The sequence below is a fragment of the Molossus molossus genome, unplaced genomic scaffold (genome assembly GCF_014108415.1).
Source record: "Molossus molossus isolate mMolMol1 unplaced genomic scaffold, mMolMol1.p scaffold_m16_p_9, whole genome shotgun sequence".
Classification (NCBI taxonomy): Eukaryota; Metazoa; Chordata; class Mammalia; order Chiroptera; family Molossidae; genus Molossus; species Molossus molossus.
The window spans coordinates 1,288,985-1,316,880 of NW_023425403.1; the positions used below are offsets into that span (position 1 = coordinate 1,288,985).

The 27,896-nt window shown below is 55.2% G+C and overlaps 1 protein-coding gene across 1 annotated transcript in view; it reads right to left on the bottom strand.

Moving 5' to 3' along the window:
- The window catches only part of CSMD1 (CUB and Sushi multiple domains 1), a 1,021,666-nt gene that overhangs the window by 187,130 nt on the left and 806,640 nt on the right, over positions 1-27,896 (bottom strand). Inside the window, exons 24-28 of the mRNA XM_036250552.1 lie at positions 26,547-26,738; positions 26,070-26,196; positions 17,057-17,259; positions 6,129-6,320; positions 20-158 (exon numbers count right to left, since the gene is read on the bottom strand). Of these exons, the coding sequence (XP_036106445.1) occupies positions 20-158; positions 6,129-6,320; positions 17,057-17,259; positions 26,070-26,196; positions 26,547-26,738 (853 nt within the window). The remainder of the gene's footprint in view (positions 1-19; positions 159-6,128; positions 6,321-17,056; positions 17,260-26,069; positions 26,197-26,546; positions 26,739-27,896) is intronic.

Below are 27,896 nucleotides of genomic sequence, written 5' to 3' on the forward strand. Positions count from 1 at the left end.
GGTGTGAGGAGAGAGGTACCTTTTGAAGATCAGGGCGATGACAAAGTCCGGGTTCACCTTAATTCTCCAGTCGCATTCTTTCCCAGGAGGGTATGGCTGTGGGTAGTTTGGAGACAGGATGACACCTGCTGGGCCAGTCAGGTTCCCTCCACAGGCAGCTGTGAGGGGGGACAAGGGCAGAGGGGACACTGGTCATTGGAAAGGGAGACACCCAGGCTCATTACAACTCTGTGCTGGGTTATTCAACAATCACCCAGGTGAACTTTTAGGACCCAGGACGCCTGCCCATTGTCCCTGTAACTGTCAACGAACTGTACATACTGTCCCTCCCTGTTTTCAGGGAGCGTTTTTGAACTGTTGACACATGACATTGACTGGCTACAGTTTTAAACTTGACTCAGTTGAAACGAGCTGATGAGCTGCACTGGCCCAGACTCCCGAGTGCCCAGCAACAGGCAAATACAAACCCGGACAGGAAACCAGGTGCCCGAGATTCTGCTCGACGGGGGTGGGGGCTTGTGTCGTCTCCATGGTTTGCAAGGTCACATCAGGGCTCAGTGGACACTGCTTCCCCCGGACAACTATCCCCTTCACCCCCGATGCCCAGCCCGGCTGTGATCGTAACAAGCATCCAGGACATGTTTGCTGAATAAATACACACGGGTAAGGTCCCACGGTCCTCACCGTCCTCTAAGGTGTGCAGGGCTGGATTACTTCCCCACATTCGAAATGACACACTAACACGGAGCCTTAGAGACATCCCAGCGTTTACATCCACAGCGTCAGTGTTGGCGCTGACGTAGACAAACGAGACTTGATCACAGCGACTGGTACGGGGGGCAGATGTAGCTCGCAGCTGCGAGGCCTCGCGAGACGATTTGTTCTTGTGTCACTATTAATTTAGGGATTATTGTACCAGCGACTTGTAGAGAAACCTACTTTTGGCCAGCCCTGTACGACTACCGGAAAGAAGCATTGTAGGCGATTCTCATAAATTCACCGTTTCACAGTGATGACATTGTAATGAGATGTGTCTACATTTATATTACTGAGGCAGTAATTATGCAGTTCAATGTTACGAATAGGCAAGCCAGTGTTTGTTCTTGAACTTGAAAATGTTTAGGACCAATTCATTTATTAGAAAACATTTCTGTTAAAGCCCCCGTTGGTGGAAGGTGTTAAAACACAGAGGGATTCACAAGTGTGTGCGTTTTGGACGCCGCATGAATACGTCAGACTTAGCGTTCTGTATGCCACACTGTGGTTTGTGGCCGGATGGTTTTCAAACATCACCGGGATGAAATGGTTGTATTCCCTCTAAACTATATCTCATTTCACTTCATTGATCATATATTCATTTTGAAAATATATTACTAGAGAAGGAAATACCCTAATGGGTGATTTTTTCCATACACACAGAAAAATGACTTTTTTGTAAATAAGAGGAAGGGACATGCTTACCAATTTCCTGCTATGGATGTATCTTTAAATATGCAATATTTGTGAAGACTTAATTTTCCATAAAAAGAACTATAACAAAGTCTGATACTTTTTGTCATCACTTCAGTTTCATCAAAAGCAAACTAAATAAAAAATATTTATAATCAATTCCTTAGATCTAGTTTCAAGAGTGATGGAGTTTTCACACACACACGATTAAAACCACATTGTATCTGGGCTATGATTTCACTAAATGGAGCCGGCCCGTGTGGCTCACTGGTTGAGTGTCGTCCCATGGACTGAGAGGTCCCGGTTCGATTCCCCGTCAGGGCACATGCCCGATTGTGGGCTCATCGATGTTTCTATCTCCCTTCCTCTCTCTCTAAAAAATAACAAAATAAGTAAAGACCATGTGGGAAGGATGGTCTAATGGGCTCTCCAGGGACAGGTCTCCCTGCACCCAGTGGGCAGAGGGTGGGGCCTAGGAGCCCGGCAGAGGAGGGCCGGGCTGAGCTCCAGAGGGAAGGAGACTAAGGATCAGAGAAGGCGGCTCCACGCAGGGGCTGGGAAGGATGGAGGATGGCAGGTCCCTGCACTGTCCCTGCACTGTCCCCACCACTACGGGTGGCACCAGCATGGCAGAGTCCGGGATGGGACTCAGACGCTGATTTAAAAGAAACCAAGGGGAGGCCTGGGGCCTTCATCCACATCCCAGACATTCTCCGCGCGGTGATTTGATGGCGTCACGTGGAATGCAGCGGCACCGTCTAGCTGGGTGTGTTCTCGCGTTGGTGGGGTCCTCCTCATTTTAGCTTCCTAAGGTTTTAATTAGTGAGCTTGCAAATTATTTAGGATGGGGTTAGAATTTAGTGCAAACTCCAACCCAGACACTGTGGAAGTCTCGGAGGGAGTGGACACAGAGATCAAACCTACACACCATCCTGTGTTCAAACCTCGGGGTCCCCCATGTGTGAGACCTTCACCCTCACGGCCCCAGAAGGAGCTCGTCACAGGAGCCCATCAATGTCTCTGCCCCAAAACGTTTCACTTGTTAAACCGTCACACGGCAGGAAGAGTGTTCAGGTGCTACCCTGCAGACCGGAGCGGGATGGCGCCACCTAGTGAATCCCGGGGAACTTGGGAGATGGCCTCTGGGAGCCCTGTGGACTCGCGTGGAGAAGGAGGTGCTGAGATCTGCAAGAAGACGCTGTGCGGACCTCCCACTGCGAGGCAGCAGCGTCCTCGGGTCTGCAGAACCGGCTTTGAGACTCTGCTGAACATGCCAAGGAGGGGCCTCATGGTGGGCATCTCTGGAAGCAAAAAAGTGGCGTATCCAAGCAAACGAGCAGAAACATTCACAAATGACAAGCTGGTGAAGATACGGGTGACGCACAGAGCTAAAGGTGCTAAGATTTAAAAGGGGGGAGAGAGGGCACAGGAAGAGGGGTGAACCAACGGCCAAAGGAAAGATTAGCAGGCCGATCGGGGAAGAGAACCTTCAAATGGCCAAGAACATGAAATTAATAACAGCTGAACCTCACTAGTAATTTTTTGTTGTTGTTAACCCTCACCCAGGGATATTTTTTCCGTTGATTTTTAGAGAGAGTGGAAGTGAAGGGGAGAGAGGGGGAAACATTGATGTGAGAGAGACATCAACTGCCTCCTACATGCACCTCGACCGGGATTGGAGATTGAACCTGCGACCCAGGTGGGTGCCCTTGCCTGGGAATCGAACCCATGACCCTTGGTGTGAGGACGGATGCTCTAATCACCGAGACACACTGGCCAGGCTAACCTGACTATTAATTTAAAATGCCAGTTAAAACACCAAGCAATCATCGCTCTCCGTTCATATTAAATCATGAGGTTAAGAAATATCACATATGGTGTTTTTTTCTTGGTTGGGAAGTAAACGCTCAGGTCTGGTTGATGGTGATCCCACCGGTGGAACCTCTCTGAGTCTCGAAAAATGTTTGTAGGGCCCTAGAAACACATACGTTTGCAGACGTGCACCATTCGTAAGTAACTGTGTGCTTTCCAATATGAGTGATCCCTGCAGGAGTCTTCACGAAGGCCGAGGGCTCCAGGACCTAACCGCGCGGGGAGGGTCCGTGGGTCAGCGCAGGTCACCCTCACTGAGCACCGGGACCCTCTCCTAGGGAACACAGCTAACGCAGGAAAGCACATCATACTCTTGGAAAGAAAATGTGCAATTTGCAAACTAATGGAGCAGGATGCTGCCACCTAAAATGTTAAGCAGATTCTACCTACACACAATAACCATGAACTTGACTTATGCATGTTTATGTGCACAGTAATTGCCTCTAGGTAAAAAGATGTCAGTTTTTTCTCTTCTTTTTTCTTAACAAAACGAATACAACTTCTGCAATAAACACGCATTTTCTTTTAAATAGGAAAAAAGCTAAATAAAATAAAATGTACGAGTACCAGTTCCTTACAGAGGGCATAAGCCACATTTTGGGGGTGTTTGGGGGGCAGTGAGTACAATGTGATCAAAAGGCAGCTTCACTTTTTCCTACATGTCCTGTCTTCCTGACATGATACCGATGTGTGTGGGCAGGTCTGTGTGCCGACATCATGGATGTCCAGCTGCCGGAAGTGATGCTCGCTTGTCCTTGGAGCTGACATTCAAGAGGATGAAGTGTGACCTGTTTTCTTCGCTGCGGACCGATCACCCAGTCCACGGTCAAAGCCAGGTAACTGAGAGCAGAACCAGCAAAAGGCTACAGATGCATTGGAGAGACGGTCAAACTTTACAGTTAAGTGTCTAAGTTAATGTCAGCTGAGGAAGCACTTTAGGAGATTAGCTGCTCAGGGCACTGCACTGGAATGTCCCCTCCAGGAGCAGTCCTACAAAACGGGGTGCAGAAGCGCCTCTCCGGGTTTAAAGTAGGGCGACGGTTTAAGTGACCGTCGCACATATGGGTAATCACTCCGCCGGAGAAAGACACGGGGAAACCTGTCCACCCTCTGACAACTCCGCTCAGTGAAACGCTGACTGTGCTCACAGAATTAGGAAGGGAATCGCGGCCCCGATGTGGAGGCCTCTGAGGAGCTGAGCAAGTGGATGGGTGAGCTGCCCTGCCCTGTCCTGTCCTGTCCTGTCCTGCCCTGTCCTGCCCTGCCCTGTCCCGTCCTGCCCTGTCCTGCCCTGTCCTGCCCTGTCCTATCCTGCCCTGCCCTGCCCTGCCCCGCCCCATCCTGTCCCACCCTGCCCTGCCCTGTCCTGTCCTGTCCTGTCCTGTCCTCCTGCCCAGAGCGGGGAGGGCTGTGGGGTGAGCCAGGGGCTGTCTCCACCAACAGATCCCAGAGTCTCTCCCCTGCTGACATAAACATCAGTTTAAATCACACCCTCCCCTCAAGGTCACCTTATGCAAAACCGTCCATTCACAACATGCCTATCATTTCCCTATCAGGTTCTCTCTTCACCAATTAATTAAACTTTGCATATTTGAAACACAGTATAAAGAAGTACAAATTAAACTGTGACAGTTCATGATAATAATAAGGTTTAGTAGCATTTCTTTTTAAAATTAAGATGAAAAACTCTAAGTAGATATCTATGGTGAAACATTTGATGGGACGAAGAAACAGTCTCCACGGAATTACTATTTGACATAAAAATATGCATTACCTTAAAACCATATTTGCGAAAGAATATCTTGGATCGTTATTCAAATTAAAGTCTGCAAAACCAATTGTGACTTTTTAATAAGGTCAAGCTAAAAAATTCTGGCGGATTTCAGAAACAATGTTGGCCTTTTTTCTTCATCTTTACAAATGCACAGTAAGTTCTAGTTTTCAGAATTCTATTAAAATGCAGCGATGTCACAGAAAAGCCATCTGAGGAGAAAAGGACTTTTATCGGTAGGTTTTGCTTACGGGCAGGTTTCTGCATTAGAAACCAGAAGCCACAGCAGGTGATGAATTTTTAGCCACCAAGGATTTTAAATTATAGTAATTTGACTGATCCTTATTTTTAAAAAAATATGTTTTAGCCCTGGCCGGTTTGGCTCAGCGGTTAGAGCATCAGCCTGTGGTCCAGAGAGACCCGGGTTCGGTTCTCGCTAAGGGCACGTACCTCGGTTGCAGTTTGTCCCTGGCCTTGGCCAGGTCGTGCGGGTGGCAGCCACTTGATGTGTCCCTTTCACATCGATGTTTCTCTCTCTCTCCCTCCCACTCTATCTGAACAAAAAATGGAAAAAAAAAGTTTTAAAAATATGTTTTATTGATTTCAGAGAGAGGAAGGGAGAGGGAGAGAGAGATAGAAACATTGATGACAGAGAACACCGATTGGCTGCCCCCCACGGGGATCGAGCCCCCAACCCTGACATGTGCCCTGACCCGGAATCAAACCAGCGACCTCTTGGTGCAGGGTGGACGCTCAACCACTGAGCCACACCGGCCGGGCGATCCTTATGTTTACAAGTGTTAAGGACAGGAAATGGTAGATACATGTCAATTACAGTGTATCAAGTAGACCGCTTCCTTGACTTCACCGAATACAGTAAGTTCAAAGGTTTACGACGAAGTTCAGCACAGGCTCAGAGAACCAGAGGGCGAGAAAGAAACCCTTCAGGAGGATCTCTCAGGAGGCAGCACATGTGCGGAGCAGTTGTGCTGGTGACGTGCCCTCATGCCCGACAACCCTGTTCCCGTGGCCTCACCTGTGCAGGTGGGCGGGTCTGGCTGCCAGAAGAAGCGGTTATCCAGCTGCACACAGGTGACCTCCGCCTGTCCTTGGAGCTGATAGCCAGGGTCGCACTGGAAGGTGACGGTGTCCCCGGGCTCCCTGCTGTCACCGTAGCGGGTGCCATTCTGGGGCACCCCTGGGTCGTTGCAGGTGGACGCCACTGAGGCTGCAAAGAGGAACAACGACAGGTCACATGACTGCAGACAGGCTTGCACAGGCGCGCCCACGCCGGGCGCCCCGCGCGGCGTCACGGGTCATCTGTCCACGCGTGAACACGTGAAGAAAGTTTATGTCCCAAGCATGAGTGCATTGATAGGCCTCTTGATTCCACTTACTTTGAACGGATTCTAGCAAAATCTTGCTGAGATTGCAACTGGTTATGGAATATACCAAGAATTGCATCATGCTTAGTTATCACACACACACGCACACACATTCCCCTCCGAGTTTTTTTGTTAACGTTATTTAATGAAAACCTGTACCTTGGTTTGAACGATCTCATTAAAGTACAATCTCAAGGAACCTTGAACAAAGTGAAATTGGACAAATTCCCTTACGGTCTGTGCCTTCCAAGGTGCCAACGGCCGAGGCGCCCGTGCGTCTTTGTGGGTGTGCTAAGGGACCAGAGAGGGGAGCATGCTCAGTTCTCACCAGGTCACGTCGGGCTGCGGCCTTCACAAGAGTGTCAGTCACCCACTTCCACGATCCAAAGATACCAATTTGACAAGCGATCTGATGGCCTAGTTTTAGCAAAAGCTCCGGAAAGGGCGTCTTTGTCAGAAAGGCACAGGGCTCCAGGTCAGGTGAGTGGAGGCCGGCATCTCCGACAGGCTGGGAAGCGTGTTCCGGGAACCGTGGGCACCGGGACTGCGAGACTGGCAGACACGCGGGAAGTGTGTACACCCTGTGCTCCAAAATCACGTCCCTGGGCGGCCACCAACCCTGCCCGAGTCCCCTCCATGAAGACACTGGGCCCAGACTTCGTACGGTGTTCTAAGTCCGCCACCTCACCGAACCACTGGCCCGGGACCACTGGCCACTGTCCCCAGTCTCGCGCTGTTAGGCTGAACATTAGGAAGGACCCCGCGAGGACCCAAGACTCACAAATCCTCTCCTCTTCTGCTCTCCCTTTCGGCTAGAATAGTGAGCTCTCCTCCCGCCATGGCCGGAGGGCCAGCAGTTCACTGTCTCCCTCCAGGGCGCGGAGGCCATTCAGGGACCGGAGACGCCGTTGTCCCCCAGGGACACCCGGGCGCCAGCTTCCTGTTGGCAGACGCGCAGTTCTCTGTGTGCTTTGGTTTTATGGTCTGAATGTTCAGTTTCAGGGAAACCCTGGGCAGCGTGTGAGTTTGGCTCAACAGCAGACATTTACTCAAATGAGGATTCAGGAGACACAGAAAGAAATAGACCTGCTTGGGCTCAGATTTTTAACTAGCAGCAGAGGTTAGGGAAAAACGACAGGGGCCCCCCAAAAGTGTTAAAATTGCAGATTAAAGGGTAAGTCCCAAAGAAAGTGCCTTATGGTTCCAACACCCAGGAGCCTGTGGTCCGGCACCCGCTTCTGGTCCCTCCCCTGGACTCGGGCCAGGTCACCTCGCTGAAGGAGTGGACCACCCGGACCCCACCACGCGCCTCCACCTGGTCTGTCACACTCGCGGAATGAAACCAGCATGTGGTTAGAATAACCGAGCAGTGGGAATTTCCGAGGGAAGCCAAGGAGACCAGGGCTGAGAGCCTCATTTTAAGTGTCAAACAAGGTACGTTTCCATTACTCCTCCTTCCCGGGTTTTGTTCAGCCTTCGTTCAAAGCGGACACACTACCCAGGAAGGAAGTTTCTGAGCGAAGGTCTTACGCAGGTAAGAACTCCCACCGACGCGTCAGCCTTGTGGGAACATGTTCTACACAGCGCATTGCGGGGGCTCTCGTCCTACCCGAACTCAGCACGCGGCCGCCCACGCCATTCAGACCAAAGGTACAACCATAACACTCTAAAAACATACGTATGGGGAAGAGGAAGTACCTGTGTAGGGGAAATCTCTGGGGCTCAGGGCTCAGCACGCACCCCTTAGCCGTGCAAACACGTCACAGTCCAAACAGCCCACGGGTCACTCGGCCTCACCAGACTGCACAGCTTCCGCTCCCCGGAAGACCTAGTTAGAGGATGGACAGACCCGACAGCCTGGGAGCAGAGGCCGAAAGCCACGGATCCGACAAAGGACTAGTGTCAGAAACACGCCGACAAGGCTCCTGATGCCAAAAAATAAAACCAGACCAGCAAACGGTCAAAAGACACGAAGAAATACGTTGCCGAAGAGGATATTCAGATGGCAAATACGTGCATGGAACCAGGTTCAATCCTCATCTGTGAGGGAAATGCACAGAGACACGCTGCACAGCCCACCCCATTGCCCAGGGAGTCCACGCGGAGCCCAGGAGGACACGGAACCACGCAAAGCCTGGGAGACCACATGGAGCCCGGGAGGACACGAACCACGCAAAGCCTGGGAGACCACACGGAGCCCAGGAGACCACATGGAGCCCAGGAGGACACGGAGACCACGCGGAGCCTGGGACACCACATGGAGCCCGGGAGGACACGGAGACCACGCGGAGCCCAGGAGACCACATGGAGCCCGGGAGGACACGGAGACCACGCGGAGCCCAGGAGACCACATGGAGCCTGGGAGGACACGGAGACCACGCGGAGCCTGGGAGGACACGGAGACCACGCGAAGCCTGGGACACCACATGGAGCCCAGGAGGACACGGAGACCACGTGGAGCCCAGGAGACCACATGGAGCCCGGGAGGACACGGAGAAGCTGAGCCTGACCGGACGACCAGTGAGGGAGGAGCATTAAAATCTAGATGCTTGCCCTGGCCAGTTTGGCTCAGCGGTTAGAGCGTCGGCCTGCGGTACAGAGAGACCTGGGTTCGGTTCCCGCTAAGGGCACGTACTTCGGTTGCAGTTTGTCCCCGGCCCTGGTTGGTCGTGCGGGTGGCAGCCACTCGATGTGTCCCTTCACGTCGATGTTTCTCTCTCTCTCCCCTTCCTCTCTCTTCCTCCCACTCTATCTGTACAAAAAATGGAAAAATATCCTCAGGTGAGGATAAAAAAAAAATAAAAAATAAAAAAAAAATAAAATAAAATCTAGATGCTTGTCCAGGCCGGTTTTACTCAGTGGTTAGAGCCTCGGTCCTGCACCGAGAGGTCACCAGTTCGATTCCCGGTCAGGGCACCTGCCCAGGTTGTGGGCCTGATTCCCGGGGGGGGGGGGGGGCGTGCAGGAGACGACCCGTCGATGTTCTCTCTCATCGATGTTTCCATCTCTCTGCCTCTCCTTCCTCTCTCTCTAAAATCAATGAGGAAAAATATTTAAAAAAATAAAAATAAAAGATTCAACCTTCACCCTCCATAGACCCTGTGCTCAGCATCTGGCCACATCAGTGGTCACAGTTAAATTACTCTCAGCCTCTGACAGGCATGGACAGGGAAAGCTGTGCATTGGCCCAGGAGGGACCTGGGCAGAGAAATCACCACAACCAGCGTGCTCAGCAGAGGTTCTGCCACTCACCTCTTCTCGAGCTATGACACACGGTGACGAACGGTGTCGGTGTCATGGGGACCGCAGGTGGGCCACCACACTGAGAAGTGGCACCGTGACATCCGCGTGATGAAGTGGAGTGTATTGTTCATGTTCACTGTCCTGCCCCCTTTCTGAGTCAGGGCTGCTCGACATCCTGCCGAGAGCACCGGGCTGCCCCCTGGTGCGGGTCTGAGCCGAGGGCGAGGCCGAGGACAGAAGCTAACTGCGCACGGCGCACGGAATCATTTATAAGCGTTTACAACAGGATATTTCTGTGTGTCTGTGTGTATGCATGTGTCTCTGTGTGTATGTGTCTGTGTGTGTGTCTGTGTGTATGCATGTGTCTGTGTGTATGTGTCTCTGTGTGTATGTGTCTGTGTGTGTGTCTGTGTGTATGCATGTGTCTGTGTGTGTATATGTCTGTGTGTATGTGTATGGGTGTTTATGTGTGAGTATGTGTGTATGTGTATGTATGTGTGTATATCCATGTAGATGTGTATATGTGTGTGTATGAGTGTCCGTGTGTGTGTGTGTATTTTCTCTTTGTACTCAGTGATAACGTTGCTAATATTTGAATCGCTCACAGGCATCTCACGAATGCTCAGTGCTGCCAAGTACATCACTCAGACTTTTACCACAAATGCTTTTTGAACTGCCCCAGTGAGAACATGAGTTACTGGGCGAGGACAACGGTTGGCCTCATTAAAATGCAATCCAACGCGCATCATGGGGTGATTTCTCTTGCGTGAAACATTCTAAAAGTTGTGAATATTAGAGCAGAAATATAAACAAATAATCAGTGCACTGAGGAAATTCAGGGTCCCTAGAACCAGTAACTAAAACAAAAGGATAAGGGAGAAGAAAACACACACACACGCTATCAAGTGTCAGGTGTGAGACGGAGAGTCAGTGATCAGTACCCAACATGACCTGTGAACACGGGACAATCAGTGACAACCGAGTCCTGACCACACTGCCGAGACTGCAGAGGTGGACGGGTGCATCACCAGATGGTGCCTTGTGGAGTGGACAGCAGTAGCCGGGCCGAGGGAAGGGCGGGGAGGCCGGGACAGGAGAGCAGTCCCTGGACGATCGAGCGAGGGTGGGAGGATCTGAGGACACGTAACCGGCAGCCTCTGACCGGATGGTGAGCAGGAGGACACAGGAGGCCCTCCAAGCAGGGTTCCTGGACTAGACTGGTCTCTACCAGGGTGGCTTTTTCCGAACACAAGTTCATTTTCTAATAAAAGCAGGAAATGTGCCAAATGATGGATCAAATGATGTTCATCATTAAAACTAAGTATCAAGCCCGGCCGGTGTGTCTCAGTGGTTGAGCATTGACCCTGAACCAAGACGTCGCCCGGTCGAGTCCCGGTCGGGGCGCATGCCCAGGTTGTGGGCCTGACCCCAGTGGGGGGCGTGCAGGAGGCGGCCAATCCATGTTCTCTCTCATCGATGTTTCCATCTCTCTCTCCCTCTCCCTTCCTCTTTCTCTAAAATCAATAAAAAAATAAATAAAAAATAAAAATAACTAAACATAAACATTAAACGTTATAAAATAAAAATAGTCTGCTGGTTTTCAACTGGTATCAAAATATTGGGTTATCACGATAAACGCATGCATAAAGGATTATACAATGTAAGGGGCCAACAGAGACGCGGATTTCCCTAAGCCCATGTGACCAGGGTGACCAGTCAGAAGAGAGTCCATGCCAGTCCGACGTTGACAAGAATGTTCTAGAAAGATGTTTCTCTCAGCTCTCAGCACTGCAGAGAAACCGACTCAAAGGTGGAAGTACCTTCATTATTAAAATTAGCATTGAAATATTTATTATTGAATGCTTTTTTAATTAAAAAGTTCTGGTGCCGCTGAAGGCAGCCACAGCACGTACTCTGAAGGAGACGGCGTGGTGTCCGGCCCAGTCCAAGGCCCCTGCCCCGGGGGACAGGGGCCAAGCACATCCCTCACCTCCAATTACAGGTCACGTCCTAAATAGAAGGACAGGCTTCCCCGCGGGCCCTGCGTGTGGTGGGATGTAAGTCAAGGCCCGCAGCCGAAGGGACGAGCTCGGGGTCTGGGGACGTAGGTGAGGACAGGACAGGACTGACTGCGGAACAGGAGTGGGAGGCGCGGAGACGCCCTGGGGCTCCTTACGCAGGCCCAGAGGAGGCCGGAGCAGGGCGGGAAATGAACCCCCGAAGAGGTGGGCACAGGGCGCTGGGGGGCGCCGCATGGGGTGGGCCGGAGTCTGGCAGGGATGAGGCTGACAGGCCGGGGAGGGTGAGCTTGCAAGGGGGCGCCGGGGGCAGCGGAAATCTCCAGCTAAGACTGAGACGGGAGGCAGTGGCTCGTCCCCACCAGACGGAGAGGGCGGCCGAGTCCCTCTTCAAGGAGCACCGGGGTCCTCTGCGGGGCAGGAGCCTGCAGCCCGGGCAGGACAGCAGACCCCGGGGAGCAGCCCTGGTGGTCCGTCCAATCCGAAACGGACTGTCCCGGGTGGGGGTCGGGCTCAGAACTGGCTGGACTTTGGGTCTGTCTTGAACGGGGTCCCTGCGGAGGTCCTCGCTGACTTGCGTGTAAGGTGTCAGGCCAAGAGCTTGGTGAAAGACGACTTCCAAGGTTTGTCCCGGCGACTGCAGGACAGAGCTGACGTTCCGGGAGGCTGGAAAGACTAAGGGACCAGGCGTGGGACGCGGGGCACGAGCAGCGCCTGGGGCTTTCCTGGGTGAGGGGGCCTGAGCGCCCCCATCCATGTGGGGTGCTCTCCAAGGACAGCCAGGCTCAGGGCCTGGGGGGGGGCTGACTGATGACTCCTGAAGGGGGGAGGGAGGTGCTGACGGAGGGGAGAGGCATGGGGGCCGCCTCCTGGGCAGACGAGAGGAGAACCGGCAAAAGGGATGGTGACAGAGTGATCGCTGCGGCAACAAAGGGCAAGAGCAGCTGGGGGTGCGGAGCCCGAAGAAGGCGTCCGAGGAGCAGAGGACCAGGCGCTGGACGGAAAGCCCCCAGCCTCGCACGCGGGAGTGACGTCACTGAGCGAGGGTCGGTGTCGCCGTGACATCCGTCCCCATTATGAAGGACAATCTGACAATGCAAACGTCTCCAAGGAACCAATGTGCATACGTATTTCTCCTCCAATTACTCAGGCGCACCTACAACGCTTGGTTCACAACGTGGGCCTGTTATCGAGCTAGAATCGCTGACCAAGGAAACTCTAATTTCATACTGTTGAGTAAATGTCGTTTTTGCTTTGCCTCAGGGGTCCTGCTCGAAGTATCTATTACGTCCCATTATTTTTAATTTTATTTTGAAGTCACGGAACATCGCGAGTGCGTCAACCTCTAACCGCCTGGTTCCGGAACGGCGGCAGCGCCACCTCGTCGATGCAGAAAGTCCTCCTCTAAGTCCCGCACCATAAAGACACGCGAATGAGGTTTCCTGGCTCTATTGGAGACACCGTGGTCACGGCCCTCGGTGCAGTAACTGCAAAGGGCACCTCTGGGCAGCTTCTTGACAACGGCAGGGCATCTGGCCGAGGGACAGCCGTCCCCAGGGGAGCTGACCCCTCCTCGCTGAGCCTCGCATCTCCCCTCAGAGGGCCCCCCGGGGAACCCAGCGGGCGGGAGCGGACAGAGCCCACGCGGGTCACCGCTGGGGTCACGGGGAAGGCTAAGGGGCCGCAGCGAGCAGACCTAAATCAGCAGAGGGGACGAAGGTGCAGACAGAAACCTTCACACAGGTCGCTGCACTGTCTGCAGCCCCCAAAGCGATGAGGACTGACACAGGCCAGTCTCAGACCTCGGGCAGTCGAGACAGAAATGCGGATTCCCGAGGTGCCGCCCAGGCCAAGTGCCCCTCAATTTAGCCAAGCGAAGCTGTTCTGTTTGGGTGGCACAGGCAACCTTGCAGAACCCCGCGCAGCTGAAGACGCTCGAGCCCGCGCTGCGGTCCCCCCAGGAGTGACACCTGCCAGGGGCGCCTCAGACCAGGGCCTCCTGGCCCAGGTGGGAAGCAGGGCGGAGCCACGTCACGTTCTGTGGAAAAGCCACAGAAATGGACAGCGCTCAACCACTGTATCCACAGAGATGACAGGTTCACGTGGTTCCATCCGAACACTTGAGACAAACGAGTTAACAGTCAAGCAAGTCTCCACTCTGTAGAAAACGCGATAGGAGTGTCCATGCCCATCCCTTTCTGGATGTCGTACCACTGACCCTCTCAGGAGGATGGACATGTGCTCTCGGATAACCGACAAGGGGCCTCTTTTTTTTAATCCTCACCCGAGGACATTTTTCCATCTTTTGTTCAGATAGAGCAGGAGGGAGAGAGAGGAAGAGAGAGAGAGAGAGAAACATCGATGTGAAGGGACACATCGAGTGGCCGCCACCCACACGACCCAACCAGGGCTCGGGACAAACTGCAACCAAGGTACGTGCCCTTAGTGGGAACCGAACCCGGGTCTCTCTGGACCGCAGGTCAATACTCTAACCGCTGAGCCAAACCAGCCAGGGCAAGAAGATGTGTTTTTAAGAGAGAGAATCCTCACAGAATACGGGAAACTAAGTGGTTGCGGGTTCCACCAGATTGTTTTTAAAGGAGCGTCTGAAGAGGCCAGGGACAGAACCTCAGAGGCGCTCACCCGGGGGGCCGGACACCTGTGCACACAGATGCTTAAATGGCTTTTTTACGATTGTAACACTTGGAAGCAACCGAGGTTTGGCAACGACTGTCCTTCAGTCACTGAGTGGCTGCACAAGCTGTGGCCCATCCGGTTCATCTGTCCACTCAGCTACGGAAGGACGGTGATGGGATGCTACTCAGCTCGCAAGGAATGAGCTACGAAGCCAGGGGGAGTCGTGAGGAACCTGAAAGGTATGTGGCTAAGTGACAGAGCCAACTCGGTGATGTCCTGGAGGAGAGAGAGCCAGGGGACGGGGACGGGTCTGTGGCTGCTGTGGGGTTGGGGGCATGAGCAGGGGAGCCCAGAGGGTTCCGGGCAGGGGACCCGCTCTGTGTGGTGCTGTGATGGACACGTCATCACACATCCGTCCAAGCCCACAGGACGCACAGCACTGAGTGACCTCGCTGCCGCCTATGGACCTGGGTGACGATGATGACGTGTCTGTGCAGGGTCGTCAGCTGTGACAAATGTCCAGCTGGTGGGGTGCTGATGGGGGAGGCTGTGCATGGCAGGTGGGGGGCAGAAGATGTGGGAACACTTTCACCCTTGCTGTTAGTTTTGCTTTGAAGCATAAAATACTCTGAGAAGTGTATTTAAAAACGGCCAGGAGATGCCCGGCCAGTGTGGTTCAGTGGTTGAGCATCGTCACCTGTGCACCAAGAAGTCACCAGTTTGATTTCCCTGCAGGGCACATGTCCAGGTTGCAGGCTTGGTCCCCAGGGCGCGGTGTGAGGGAGGCAGCCAGTTGGTGTTGATGGTCCTCTCTCATGGATGTCTCTCTCTCTCCCTCTCCCTCCTTCTCTCTCTAAAATCAATGAAAACATTGTTTAAACGGCCAGGAGAGTACAGAACAGGAGGAGAGAAGAATGAACGTTGCACAACATCAGCAATGCTTTTGTTGTAGCCAATAGAGCCAATACGACACCATCCACTGTCTGCTCTCCCTGGATTTCTAAAGAAGAGGACACGGCTACTTCACATGAAAAACAACGCTGATGTGATCTTAGAAAAAGATGTTTGGCCCTGGCTGGTTTGGCTCAGCAGTTAGAGCGTCAGCCCGTGCACCAAAGAGTCACGGGTTCGATTCCGGTCAAGGGCACGTAACCCAGGTGCGGTTCATCCCCAGCCCTGGTTGGGGTCATGCAGGAGGCAACCAATCGATGTGTCCCTCTCACATCAATGTTTCTCTCTCTCTCCCACTCTGAAAATAAATGGAAAAATATCCTTGAGTGAGGATTTAAAAAAGAATGAAGGACTTTTTCCCCAAAGGAGCAAACCTTCCCTGCTGTTTTCACCGTAGACCGGAGAGAGCCCCCCACAGCCCGCACAGGCTGCCCCGCACACAGGACACCAAAGGTAGAGACACAGTCTGTCCTCAATTTTACCAGCAACATCTGAAGCATGAAATTGACCTACGTTCATCTCCTCATGCAAACCCTCACCCTGCCCAGGAACATCAGGGGTGAGCTGAGCGGGGGTGTGTTCACCTGCGGGTTTCACTTGTTTCAGGACCACACTGAGCCCGCGCTGCCGAATGAGATGCCACCTGCACAGGGCAGCTTGGCACGAGCTCAGGGGAGCCTGGACGTGCTCAGGGGAGCCTGCACGTGCTCAGGGGAGCCTGCACGAGCTCAGGGGAGCCTGCACGAGCTCAGGGGAGCCTGCACGAGCTCGGGGGAGCCTGCACGTGCTCAGGGGAGCCTGCACGTGCTCAGGGGCAGCCTGCACGTGCTCAGGGGAGCCTGGATGCACAGGGGCAGCCTGCACGAGCTCAGGGGAGCCTGCACGTGCTCACGGGAGCCTGCACGTGCTCACGGGAGCCTGCACGAGCTCAGGGGAGCCTGCACGAGCTCAGGGGAGCCTGGATGCACAGGGGCAGCCTGCACGTGCTCAGGGGAGCCTGCACGTGCTCACGGGGAGCCTGCACGAGCTCAGGGGAGCCTGCACGTGCTCAGGGGCAGCCTGGATGAGCTCAGGGGCAGCCTGCACGTGCTCAGGGGAGCCTGCACGTGCTCAGGGGAGTCTGCACGAGCTCAGGGGAGCCTGCACGAGCTCAGGGGAGCCTGCACGAGCTCAGGGGAGCCTGCACGAGCTCAGGGGCAGCCTGCACGAGCTCAGGGGAGCCTGCACGAGCTCGGGGGAGCCTGCACGAGCTCAGGGGAGCCTGGATGCACAGGGGCAGCCTGCACGTGTCAGGGGAGCCTGCACGTGCTCACGGGGAGCCTGCACGAGCTCAGGGGAGCCTGCACGAGCTCAGGGGAGCCTGCACGTGTTCAGAGGGAGCCTGCACGAGCTCAGGAGAGCCATCTCTCCTCCTCCCTTCTGAGGCCCCCACAGTGGAGGTGCAGAGTGTTTGGGAACAGCCAGGGCCCGTGCAGGCCAAGGGGTCTGTTCAGGGGGCCCAACCTCAGCATGAGGAGGGAGCACCTGGCTCTCCTGGGTGGGGCGGGGGGCAGCAGGTCCACCTGCACAGTCCCCGGGAGCCGGCCTGGGAGCCAGGTCAGGGAGCCCTAAGGTCACCTGATGTCCAGGGTTAAGTAAGCCTTTAAAGTTGTTTACGTGTATGTATATATGTAGCTACAGCCACGGCCCGCGGCCGCCCTGTCTCATCAAAGCGCTCTGTGCGCACTCACTGGAGAACTGCACGGAGAAGCCGGACTTGCTGATGAAGAAGTCGCTGTCGAACTGCAGGGTGAGCGAGTTGAAGGTGCTGTGGATGTCCTCGGGCAGCGCCGAGCCGCTCCACTGCTTCAGCAGGATGGCGCTGTCCACCGGCCCGTCCCACACCTTCAGCACGTCGTGGTTCGTCTCGGTGTCGAACACCACGAAGTGCAGGCTGGGGAGAGAGCACAGCTCCGCGTCACTCGGATGCCAGCCCCCATCCCGGGTCCCGGGTCCCACAGCTGAGCTCCAGTGACACCCACAAGCCCTTCTCATGGGTTTAGAACCCCACAGAATGCGCCTTTCTATCACCTGGCCATGCATGCACCTGTGCCGTGGGCTCTGCCACGTATGCAGAGGCCACCGAGCAACAAGCTGGGCTCTGTCTTAGGACGAAGCGACCCCTCCGAGCTGTCAGCCCTGTCACTCCAGGCTTCCCCAGGCACCAGAGCAAGTTTGACAGGAGCTTTGACTTAAAGGAACCCCGGGGGGTTAAACGTGGCGTCGGTGTTATTCCTGCGATGGCCACGGGGCGGCAGCGTCCACGTCAGGAGACAAGGGAGGGGAGAGTTCACACCAGGAGGCTGTCTGCCTGCCCCCAGGGATCTGACCTGCGGCTGCATTCGTTCCCATACGTTTTGCTTTCAGAAAATTGCGCTATTTGAAACAGGAACACAAAGGCAGGCGTGTGTACTATAAACTGCCTCCTTATAACATATAAAATACATCCAACAGAAGCAGAGGTGTGTACGTCAACTCCTTCCTTTATAACACGTAAAGCACTTTTATTAGATCTGCAGGTATTTTCCAGAATGTTCCCACCGCTCTGTCCGGGGAAATTCAGGGCCAGAGGAGGCAGCAGAACCAGGCGTAGCCACGGCCGTCCAAACCGGCCGGAGGGAGCTGAGCACCTACAGAGATCGGTCTTTCCTGAGTGTGTTGATTTAAGTTTTTTAAAATGTTATTTTCTGCTCCATGCACAGAATTGGAAGGGAGATTTAAAAAAAATCAGAATGGATGAAATACGAACAACCTAACACAAGTCGTAATTATCTGTGTCATGTGGGTTAAATGCCCCAAACTATCCATCTTCCCCTTCATAGAGTATAAAACACAGTCTGCTTTAAAATGTCCCATGTGGCCCTGGTCGGTTTGGCTCAGTGGTTAGAGCGTCGGCCTGTGGTCCGGAGAGACCCGGGTTCAGTTCCCGCTAAGGGCATGTACCTCGGTTGCAGTTTGTCCCCGGCCCTGGTTGGTCGTGTGGGTGGCAGCCACTTGATGTGTTCCTTTCACGTCGAAGTTTCTCTCTCTCTCTCTGTTCCTCTCTCTCCCTCCCACTCTACCCGAACAAAAAATGGAAAAATGTCCTCGGGTGAGGATAAAAAAAATATTAATAATAAAATAAAATAAAATAAAATGTCCCATGTAAACTATTTCTACTGTAGAGAAAAGAACAGAATGCTCCGGCACGGTGCCCCCACCACCCCCATGTCAACACCCGGGACCCCGGCCTCCCAGGCTCCGAAACCAAGATGAACCAATGTACGTTTTCACACTGTTTACACGCGTGTGTGCACGGTCACCCCCAACAACGCACGGGCTCCCAGCGTCTTTAACAATAACCACGTCGCAGGTGGAATGTGGCTTGTGTTCTTGTCAAGTTGCTTCCTATACTCAGCACCAAGCGAAACTCCTCTGCCCTGGAAACTGTCACCGTCAGGAAGTCGCGGCCAGAAGATGAAATGAGCACTGTTCACGCTGTCACCGGAAGCACGCTGGAGCGAGGAGCCCTCCCAGGGGCGCAGGCCCAGCTCGGGAAGCTGCCCGCACACTGAGACCCGCTGGACACAGCCGCGGTGAGTGGGACGTGCGCCCCGTCAGGGACCCAGGCAGTCAGCACGGTCGCGACGTCCGCGTTCCTGAAACTCGTCTGCGATGGAACGCGGTTCCGGCAGAAATCCTAGCGATTTCCTTGGCAGGAAGTGTAACTTGTGAAGCGCGTCTAAGATGCGAAGGACCGTGACATGGTCCCATGGGGAGGACGAAGGGGGGCAGGGCAGTGAGAGACCTCAAGGCTTCGTCAAAAGTCGCTGAGGAATGACTACAGAGAGAGTCTGTGCTGGACAAACAGGGGCACTCAACAAAGCTCAGCACAGACCGGAGACTGTGGAATTGTCTCCTACGAAGGCGGCGCGGCCAGGGACTGAGGGCCTGCTTCTCAACAAACGGACAGCGGAGTTCTGCTCGGGACCAAGGACTCCTGAGTCCTCACACCACACACAGGAGTCAGCTCCAGATGGGGTGGGTCCACCCACGGGGGAGGTGAAAGACCTTCCGTACCAGCCAAGGAAGCCCTGGCTGTGGCTCAGTGGGTGGGCCATCGTCCCGGAACCGGGAGGCGGGGAGTTCTGTCCGCCGGGCTCACACCCAGATGTCTGGATGGATCGCCGGCGGGGGGCGTGCAGGGGCAGCCGATCCCCGTTTCTCTCTCTCTCTCTCTCTCTCCCTCCCTTCCTCTCTCTAAAATGAACAAAAGCATGTTCAAAAGTGAAGATTAAAAAGTAGAAACATAAATAAAATGTCATATACGTGCGTTTGCATGGAGAAAAAATATATCAAGATGTTTGACGAGTTACCTTCGGTGTCTGGGACTCCAGCAAAAAGGGGGGGAGGGGCAAAGACACCTTTCAATTCTAGGCCAATGAGCAGAACTTAACCTGCACATCATTTTCAAGGTTGGTGCGTGAAAAGATCTGGCTTGTTTCATAGAACGATTTATATTAAGACACATACAAATGTTTTAACCCTTTGAGCCAGCAAACATTTTCCTAGGAATTCACTGTAAGGTATTAATTATGAATATAAGCAGATTTGCTTATCATACTGTCTATCAAGCGGTTAGGTACGATGCCAAGCGTTAGAGAGAACCGACGAGAGAGGCGACGCACGGTCACCCACTCACACAGCGGAATGCAGGGAGGCCACACGTCAACACGCGAACAATGACACCTTGTTGGCAGCTAATGGGAACTTTTCTGAAAATACCTTTGTAAAAATGTCTGTATGTGCGTGTATTACATAGCCGTGAGCAGTTAATATGTTCAGTGAAGGAACTTAAGCCTGCCCTTCCAAGTGGGAGCGGTGGAGAGAGCCCCCTGCAGGACAGCCGGTGGCAGAGCAGGGAGTCCTGAGGTGTGGCCGCGGCGTGGCAGTGGGCACGGGCAGCGGGCAGTGGGCACGGGCAGCGGGCAGTGGAGTCTGAGGCTCTAAGGCAGGAGGTGGAGAGAAGTGAGGTACCGTGAGTGGGGGCCCGCAGCCTGGCATGGGAGAGGGTGCCTGGCTCTCCCGGCGTCCGGCTGACACCACACAGTCTGCTGCTCGGAAGGAGGGCGCTGTGGGCCAGGCGCTGAGCCGGGGAAGGGAACAGGCGCTTCTTGGACGGGACGAAGCATGACACTTCTGGGGCGGGTGGGATGGACACTCTGAGACCTGGAAGACGGGGAGGGTCTGCAGGCGAGGCAGTGGGGAGACGGGGGGCACGGGTGGGCTCTGAGACCCCGAGAGCATCCTCTGAGCTGCCTCAGGGAGCAGGGCACGCGCTGGGGTGCAGGTGCGGGGCAGAGAGCCAGCCCGCAGGTGGGCCGTCGGGGGAGGGGCACAGGCTCCTGCCCAGCAGGGCACCCTAGAGGCTGAGGCAGGGAAAGGCCCTTCGGGGAAGGTTGGAATTCCAGGGGAGTGGGGGGCGCGGGGCGCGGGAGCACAGAAGCAGCCGGGGGAGAGAAAGGGGCGCACCGGCTCGGCGCCCCCGTACAGTGTTTCTCTGCCGAGGATGGAGACTGGAGCACCCCGGGGCACCCCAGGATGTCCGGGGCTTCAATCGGGGAAACAGTGGAGGTTGGGGAAGGAGAACAAGGAGGAAAACTGACACTGGAACTAAAAGCACGTCAGGACGACGGGTGTTGTCCGGGACGGAGGGAGCGGACGCGGGACAGGGAAGGTGACAACGAGGAGACTGAGGCGTTCGGGGGGTGTCCAGCGTCCCCAGAACAGCGGTGACCCCAGCGTCCCTGTCCGCTGTCTCTCCTATTGATTCTATTTCATTTCTCCTGCACCTTTGTGGCGAATTCCCTTCCTGATTGTCCATTTCTATAGCATGTCAGCTGCGTTCAGCCCTGGGGGGCCAGGAGGAGGGACAAGGTCGTCCAGGGTGCGAGGTGAGCACCGTGACTGAAGGACAAGGTCAGGGGGCCCGAGGTGAGCGCCGTGACCGGAGGACAAGGTCAGGGGGCCCGAGGTGAGCGCCGTGACCGGAGGACAAGGTCAGGGGGCCCGAGGTGAGCGCCGTGACCGGAGGACAAGGTCAGGGGGCCCGAGGTGAGCGCCGTGGCCGGAGGACAAGGTCAGAGGGCCCGAGGTGAGCGCCGTGACCTGAGGGACAAGGTCAGGGGGCCCGAGGTGAGCGCCGTGGCCGGAGCTGTGGGAACAGAAACCCCAGGGAAGTGGCCCCTCAGGCGGTTCTCACTGACCCTCGGCGGTGAGCTGACATCACTGGTGCTGCTGGGCTGTGTCAGCCTAGCCGTCCCGGGGTCTCCCACTCACTGCACTGGGTGCCTAGCTGGGGACACAGCCCAGTGCTGGCTCCCGGGCCCCCAGGGGCTGGAGTCCAGCCATGGCTGGGGAGACGGCCTGGGCTGCTGCTCCGTGTTGACGGCTGGCCTTCCCTCCACGGTGCTTCCCTCGTACTGTCCACAAGCAGACAGGACGGAGGCAGGCCCAGCCGAGCGGGAAAGAGCTGGTTGGTTGACAGAAAGCCGCTCTTTCCCGAGGGAACAGCCAGAGCCTGAGACAGGCGCTCCGTAGCATGTCCCCCTGTCCTGAGTGAATTCTGTCTCCCTAGCCCCGGGGTGCCCCTGGCCGCCGAGCAGGCCGGAGACGGAGCTGGGCTGAGCTTTGGCGTGGACTGGACGGGACCGGACGACGGAACCTGCAGTTCCCAGCTGGGGCCAGGCCGGCGGCAGGGGATTTCTGGACCCCGGACCTCCTTCTGGGCGGGGGCAGGACAGGCTGGGTTCTCACACAGTGGGCGGGGCTCGGCCACCTGGCGCTGGCGAGAAAGCTGGCACGTGGGGACGGTCCTTGACGTCTGCTCCATTAAATCTGACCACTACACCTCACCCTCCTGGCGTGGGTCCCCGAAAGGCTCTCCTGGGACTCTGTGGAGGAGCCCGGTCTCGGCCGGAGCACCAGGAACAGAAGTGCTTTCGAATCAGTTTTCCGGACAATCACCCTCGCAGAGAGGGTGTTAAAACCCAGGGACGATGTGCTCATGATCAGGGGAGACACCGCCACCACTTCACGCTGTGAGTCGCGGGTGCTCAGCAGCGAGGGCGGCCGGAGACGTGTTGGCCGCGTGACTTACTGTGGCTCCATTCACTGCGTTAGACTTTTAATTAGATTCCACTCCGGCAACGGCTTCACAGCCCAGATGTTAACGTTACAAACCTCGGCCAGGCCCAAGGGCCTCATTACTACTCTCTCTCTTTTTTTTTTTATCCTCACCCGAGGATATTTTTCCGTTTTTTGTTCAGATAGAGTGGGAGGCAGAGAGCGGAAGAGAGAGAGAGAGAGAGAAACATCGACGTGAAGGGACACATCGAGTGGTTGCCACCCGCACGACCAACCAGGGCCGGGGACAAACTGCAACCGAGGTACACGCCCTTAGCGGGAACCGAACCCGGGTCTCTCAGGACCGCAGGCCGACGCTCTAACCGCTGAGCCAAACCGGCCAGGGCTACAACTCTTTCGGGGTCCTCTACTACCTTGAATAAAACATTGTTGCAACACGAATCAGGAATTGCTCAGGCGACCATGAAATCCATGTCACCAGCGGAACCCGGCCTCGCAGCATTCGGGGACCCTGCTGCTCAGTCATTTTTCAGAGTGAAACCCATTACAGTCAAGAAAAGAAATCAGAGCCCGGCCAGTGTGGCTCAGTGAACTGAGCGTCGTCCATGGACTGAGAGGTCCGGGTTCGATTCCCAGTCAGGGCACATGCCCGGGTTGTGGGCTCAATGCCCAGTAAGGGGCGTGCAGGAGGCGGCCCATCGATGTTTCTCTCTCTCCCTCCCTTCCTCTCTCTCTAAAAAATCAATAAAGAATAAAGACATATTTATAAAAAATAAATAAAATACATCGTGGTATGGATACATGATGAAAAATTTTGTTTATACTAAGAATTATTTAATGCTTGAATCCCGGGACTCGTGATCATACAGGTGACATAGTTCTCAGTGAAGTGACATGTTGGCTCTGTCACCAGCAAAGTGACCGAGTGTCCGTAATCAGCCGTCAAACACCATCAAATGTCACAGCTAAGGCCAGACTTCATTTTTCTGAGTATTAGAAACATTTTAAGCCTAAAATACTGTATTATGTATTTTCAGCATGTTTTCTTTCCAAACCAACATACCGCAACACAGCATTTATCTCATTAGCGAGGAGACATCACAGGAGCACCTGAGGACGGAGCTGACCGTCAGCTGAGCAACGTAATTGTCGGAACCGACGCTGCCCCGTGAGCTCCCTGCCAGGAAGGACGTTACACCTTCGATGAAAACGATCCGACTACAGCCCTGGCCGGTTTGGCTCGCGGTCGGAGCATTGGTCAGAGGACCAAAGAGTCTCGGGTTCGATTCCGGTCAAAGGCACGTACCTCGGTTGCGGTTCATCCCCGGCCATGGTGGGTTGTGCAGGAGGCAACCAGTCGGTGTGTCTCTCTCACGTTGATGTTTCTCTCTCTCTCTCTCCCCCTCCCGCTCTGTTTAAAGATTAATGGAAAATTATCCTCAGGTGAGGATTAAAAAAAGAAAAGACCTGATGACAAGCTTGGTAAACTCTCCTGTTGGAAAGATGTGTCACGGAGGGAAAAGCCAGCCTGGGTGGGCACCATCACGCATTCCCAGGTTGCTAACGGCTGAGCAGCAGAGTCAGCTCACGACGCAAACAGTGCTACAGTTCCGTGCCCTCGGTCATGGCTCACGCATCTCCTTCCTCTCTGTCCTGACAGGCTGGCGGGTGCACCTGCAGAGGGCCGGCCCCCGGGTCTGCGGCTCAGAAATCCTCCCGAGGGCAGAGACAAGCCCTGACACCCTCCCTGGGATCGGCCCCCGTGCTGGTCCTGCCCCGAGTCACAGACGGCTCCTGGGTTGTCTAGAAAGTCAGCAGCAGTGTGATGGCTTTTGTTTTGCTCAGGTCAAGCGTTGGGGAAGTTACCATCACGAACCAACATGTGATTCCGTTTAGCTCTGGGGGAAACGTGTCCACACCGGTTCCCACGAAGAAAATCTGAGAGTCTGTCTCTCCAGTTCACCTCGCGTCATCCAGAAGACGAAGCGTGTGCAACCGGTCGATCGTGGTCACCAATGACACGGGGTTTCGCATGTCGGCACACAATCGTATTTTGCGTCACATATATTTCGAGTGTCTTCTCTTGCTCCTCGTGGGTACTGAGGGTCTTCCTTAGGTTTGAAAGCAATCATATCTGTGCCGTGTTTGTTTAACACAATTAAAAGGCGTTCATGGGTCCGGCCGGTGTGGCTCAGTGGTTGAGCGTCGACCCTGCACCAAGAGGTCGCTGGTTTGATTCCCGGTCAGGGCACATGCCCAGGTTGTGGGCCCGATCCCCAGTGGGGGGCATGCAGGAGGCGGCCAGTCGATGTTCTCTCTCATCGATGTTTCTATCTCCCTCTCCCTTCCTCTCTCTCTAAAAATCAATAAAGAAAAAAAATTTTTTTAATTAAAAAAAAGGCGTCAATGGGATTGGCTGAGGACTGGTGAGTTTAGAGAGGATGGTGTCACCAGACGGGACCCGCGGGTCACGGAACAGCAAAGGCGTCTCCCCACGCCACCCTTCCTGTTCCCCGTGATGAGTCTGTGTCTGTTTAGTCCATGTCACAGGTCCACTGGGGGCCTCTGGACAGGGACAAAGTCACCAGCGTGGGAAGGTTTCCACCCGCCGGCCCCGGAGCCCGGTGTCCGCTTCCCGCTCTGGGTCTCTTTCGCCTCCGCGTCTGAGGGAGGAGCTGGGTTGGCCGCCGTGGGCGCAAGGACACAGGGGAGGAATGAGACCTGGGCATCGGGGCGGCGGGGGCGGCGCAGGCAGAGAAGAGGTTCCCAGGAGGAGAAAGGGGTTCAGGTGGCCATGGGCCGTCATTAAAGAAAAGCGTATTTGGAAGTGACTCTGCTCCCTGCACTGTGGATATAGGCGCAGCCTTCTGGCGAGAACGTGGAGAATCACACACGTGACTTGTGCTGGTTTGCTCAGGGGTTTAGCACACTGACCACCGTATCTCGGGACTACCCACTGAACAGAACAGTTGTCCTGAAAGGGCTGCCCGATGGGTAACGGTTCTGGTTACGTGTGCCCCTGCAGCGGGAAGCGCCTTCCCGGGCTGCCCCTCGCGCACTGTGGTGCTCACGGTCCTGTCGCTGAGACACCTTGTCCTGCTCAGGACAGCAGATCAGCTCTGGCAAAGGCAGGGCCGGGCAAGTCTGAAGAGCATGTCACCTCCTGCCGCTAGGGACCTTCCGGCGACTGAAGGAGCCTGGGGTGGAGAGGCCCCAGCTCCCCAAGAGACCCCGAGGCCCACACACCTGAGGGAGGTGTCCTGGGCCACCCAGCCAAGCCCGCCCAGATCAGAGCTGCCCACACAACCCGCCAAGTCCTGAGCACACACGTGATTGTTTCAAGCCACTACGTTTTGATGTGAAGTTTGTTATGCGGCAAAAGCTAACCGACACACGACCTTTGTCTTCCTTCGTGCTGTGTGGTTTCGCTCTTGTCAGAGAGACCGCGGGCGGCGGGGAGCCCAGGGAGAGCCCACCTGCAGCATCACCCCTTCCCTGGTGGTGGAAGGCCCCCGTCTCCGCCGCGAGAGGGGCAGACACGCTCCGCTCGCAGTGGCTGAAGCAAAACCAGACACGTACCTGATGGTCCTCCCGGGGTCGGCCTCGATGACCCAGGTACAGTGCAGGTTGTTGGCATAGGGAGCCGGGTAGCCGGGGGACAGCAGGCGCCCCGAGGTGGCCGCGCGGACCTGCCCCCCGCACTCCGCTGCAAGAGACACAGAGACGGGGGGGTCACTCCGGAGTCACGGGTTTTATTTAGCTACGAAGCAGTAGCCCGTCCTGTTACATACGTAGAATAAGCCCCGGTCCCCCTCTGTCTCTGCCTCTTTTCCTTACCTTCCAGGCATCGCCCAGAAGGGGGACCCTCTTTGCTGTAACTGAAGTTCAGAGTATAAATCAATGACACCCTTGTTATAAGTCTAACAATTCTCTGCGTGTGTTCTCAAGGAAACGGTACCAGCAACCTGGCTTTCTACCTAAAAGAACCTACATAAACGTTAGGGACACAAACAGCGTGGGGGGGCGGTGCAGTCACGGAAGCGGGGCCCAACTCACCCACGCAGGTCGGCAAGGGCTTGTCCCACACCCTCCGGTCGCCGCTCAGACAGGTGAGGGTGCTGCTGCCATGCATGGTGTAGCCCGGGTTGCAGCTGTACAGGACGGCGCTGTCCGCGAACTGGCCATCGTCCCGGACCCGGTAGCCATAGCTGGGCACCCCGGGGTCCTCACACTTCACCAGGTCAAAGCCTAGGAGGGAGGAGGGAACAGTGAGCATGGGCCACGCAGGACAATTCCCGTGGCAGACGAGCGGTCAAGTGACCCTTGAAAGGTGGACAGGAAGGACACGTGATTTTTTTTTATTAAACAAGGAGACAACTGTGGGTCTGGAGCGGGTTCATCTGTCAGCCGCTGGGTGCTCCTGGTGGTCTGGCCACTTGACCGGTCCCTTGTGCTTATGGACTGAAAGAACTGTCCCCCACAGAGTTCCGCTGAGCCCTCTCTGGCCGGCAGGCTGGGCCCCCAGGAGCCCGGGGCCTCTCCTGCCTCCTGCCTGTGCTCTGTGCCGTCGGGACCTTGCAGAGCAGGGACCCCGTCGGGTCAGTGCACACGGGGTGCTTCACCCAGCCGGCACCATACCACCCGCCCCATGCCGCCTTCATCCGGCTCTCCAAGGTCGCGGCGTCTCGGGAGACCGGACCGGTGTCCCCGCTCACAGAAGACGGGCTGGACAGTCACCAGCGGCCCCAGCCCAGGGCACGGGGACCGCGGCTCGTGAACAACTTCACGCAGAGCGGAGACTCCGGGAAGGAGTCAGGGTGCGGACTCTGTGCACCTCAGCTCTTAAATGCAAAGACACATGGCGGAGAGGAGGGTCTCACTTCCGCTGGGCGGGGAGAGGCGTGTTGCTTCTACATGAGGACATATTTAAGGTCATGGGTGAAGACAGTCCCCCAGGAACACAGTTCTCTCCTCGAATTCTGACGCAGATTTTGGCCATTTTCAAAGCAGAGCTGGGCCCTGAGGTACCACGTGGGCTGTTTACCTCGGTTCCCACCTTACTTGACCTCCCTTTGCTCAAACGAAACGCAATCGTAAAAGAACCAACAGGGGACTTGTTCTGAGTCTGGCCCTATAATGTGCGTTTTGAGGGGCCCTCGGTGAAGGGGACCCCACGATGCCACCCAGTGACCTCGCCCCATCAATGTTGCATTTTGTGACTTTGCAGAGGACAGAGTTCCCACGGGATCATCCCTACTCAGTAGCTAAGAGAAGTCCCCATCTTTAAGGGTTTTTTGCTTTGTCATTTTTCTGGAAAGTGTCCGTCTTCACCAAGTGTGGCTTTACAGTACCTCAGGGCAGCCAGCAGAGAGCACAGAGAACATCGGCCCTTTGAGACACGAAGGG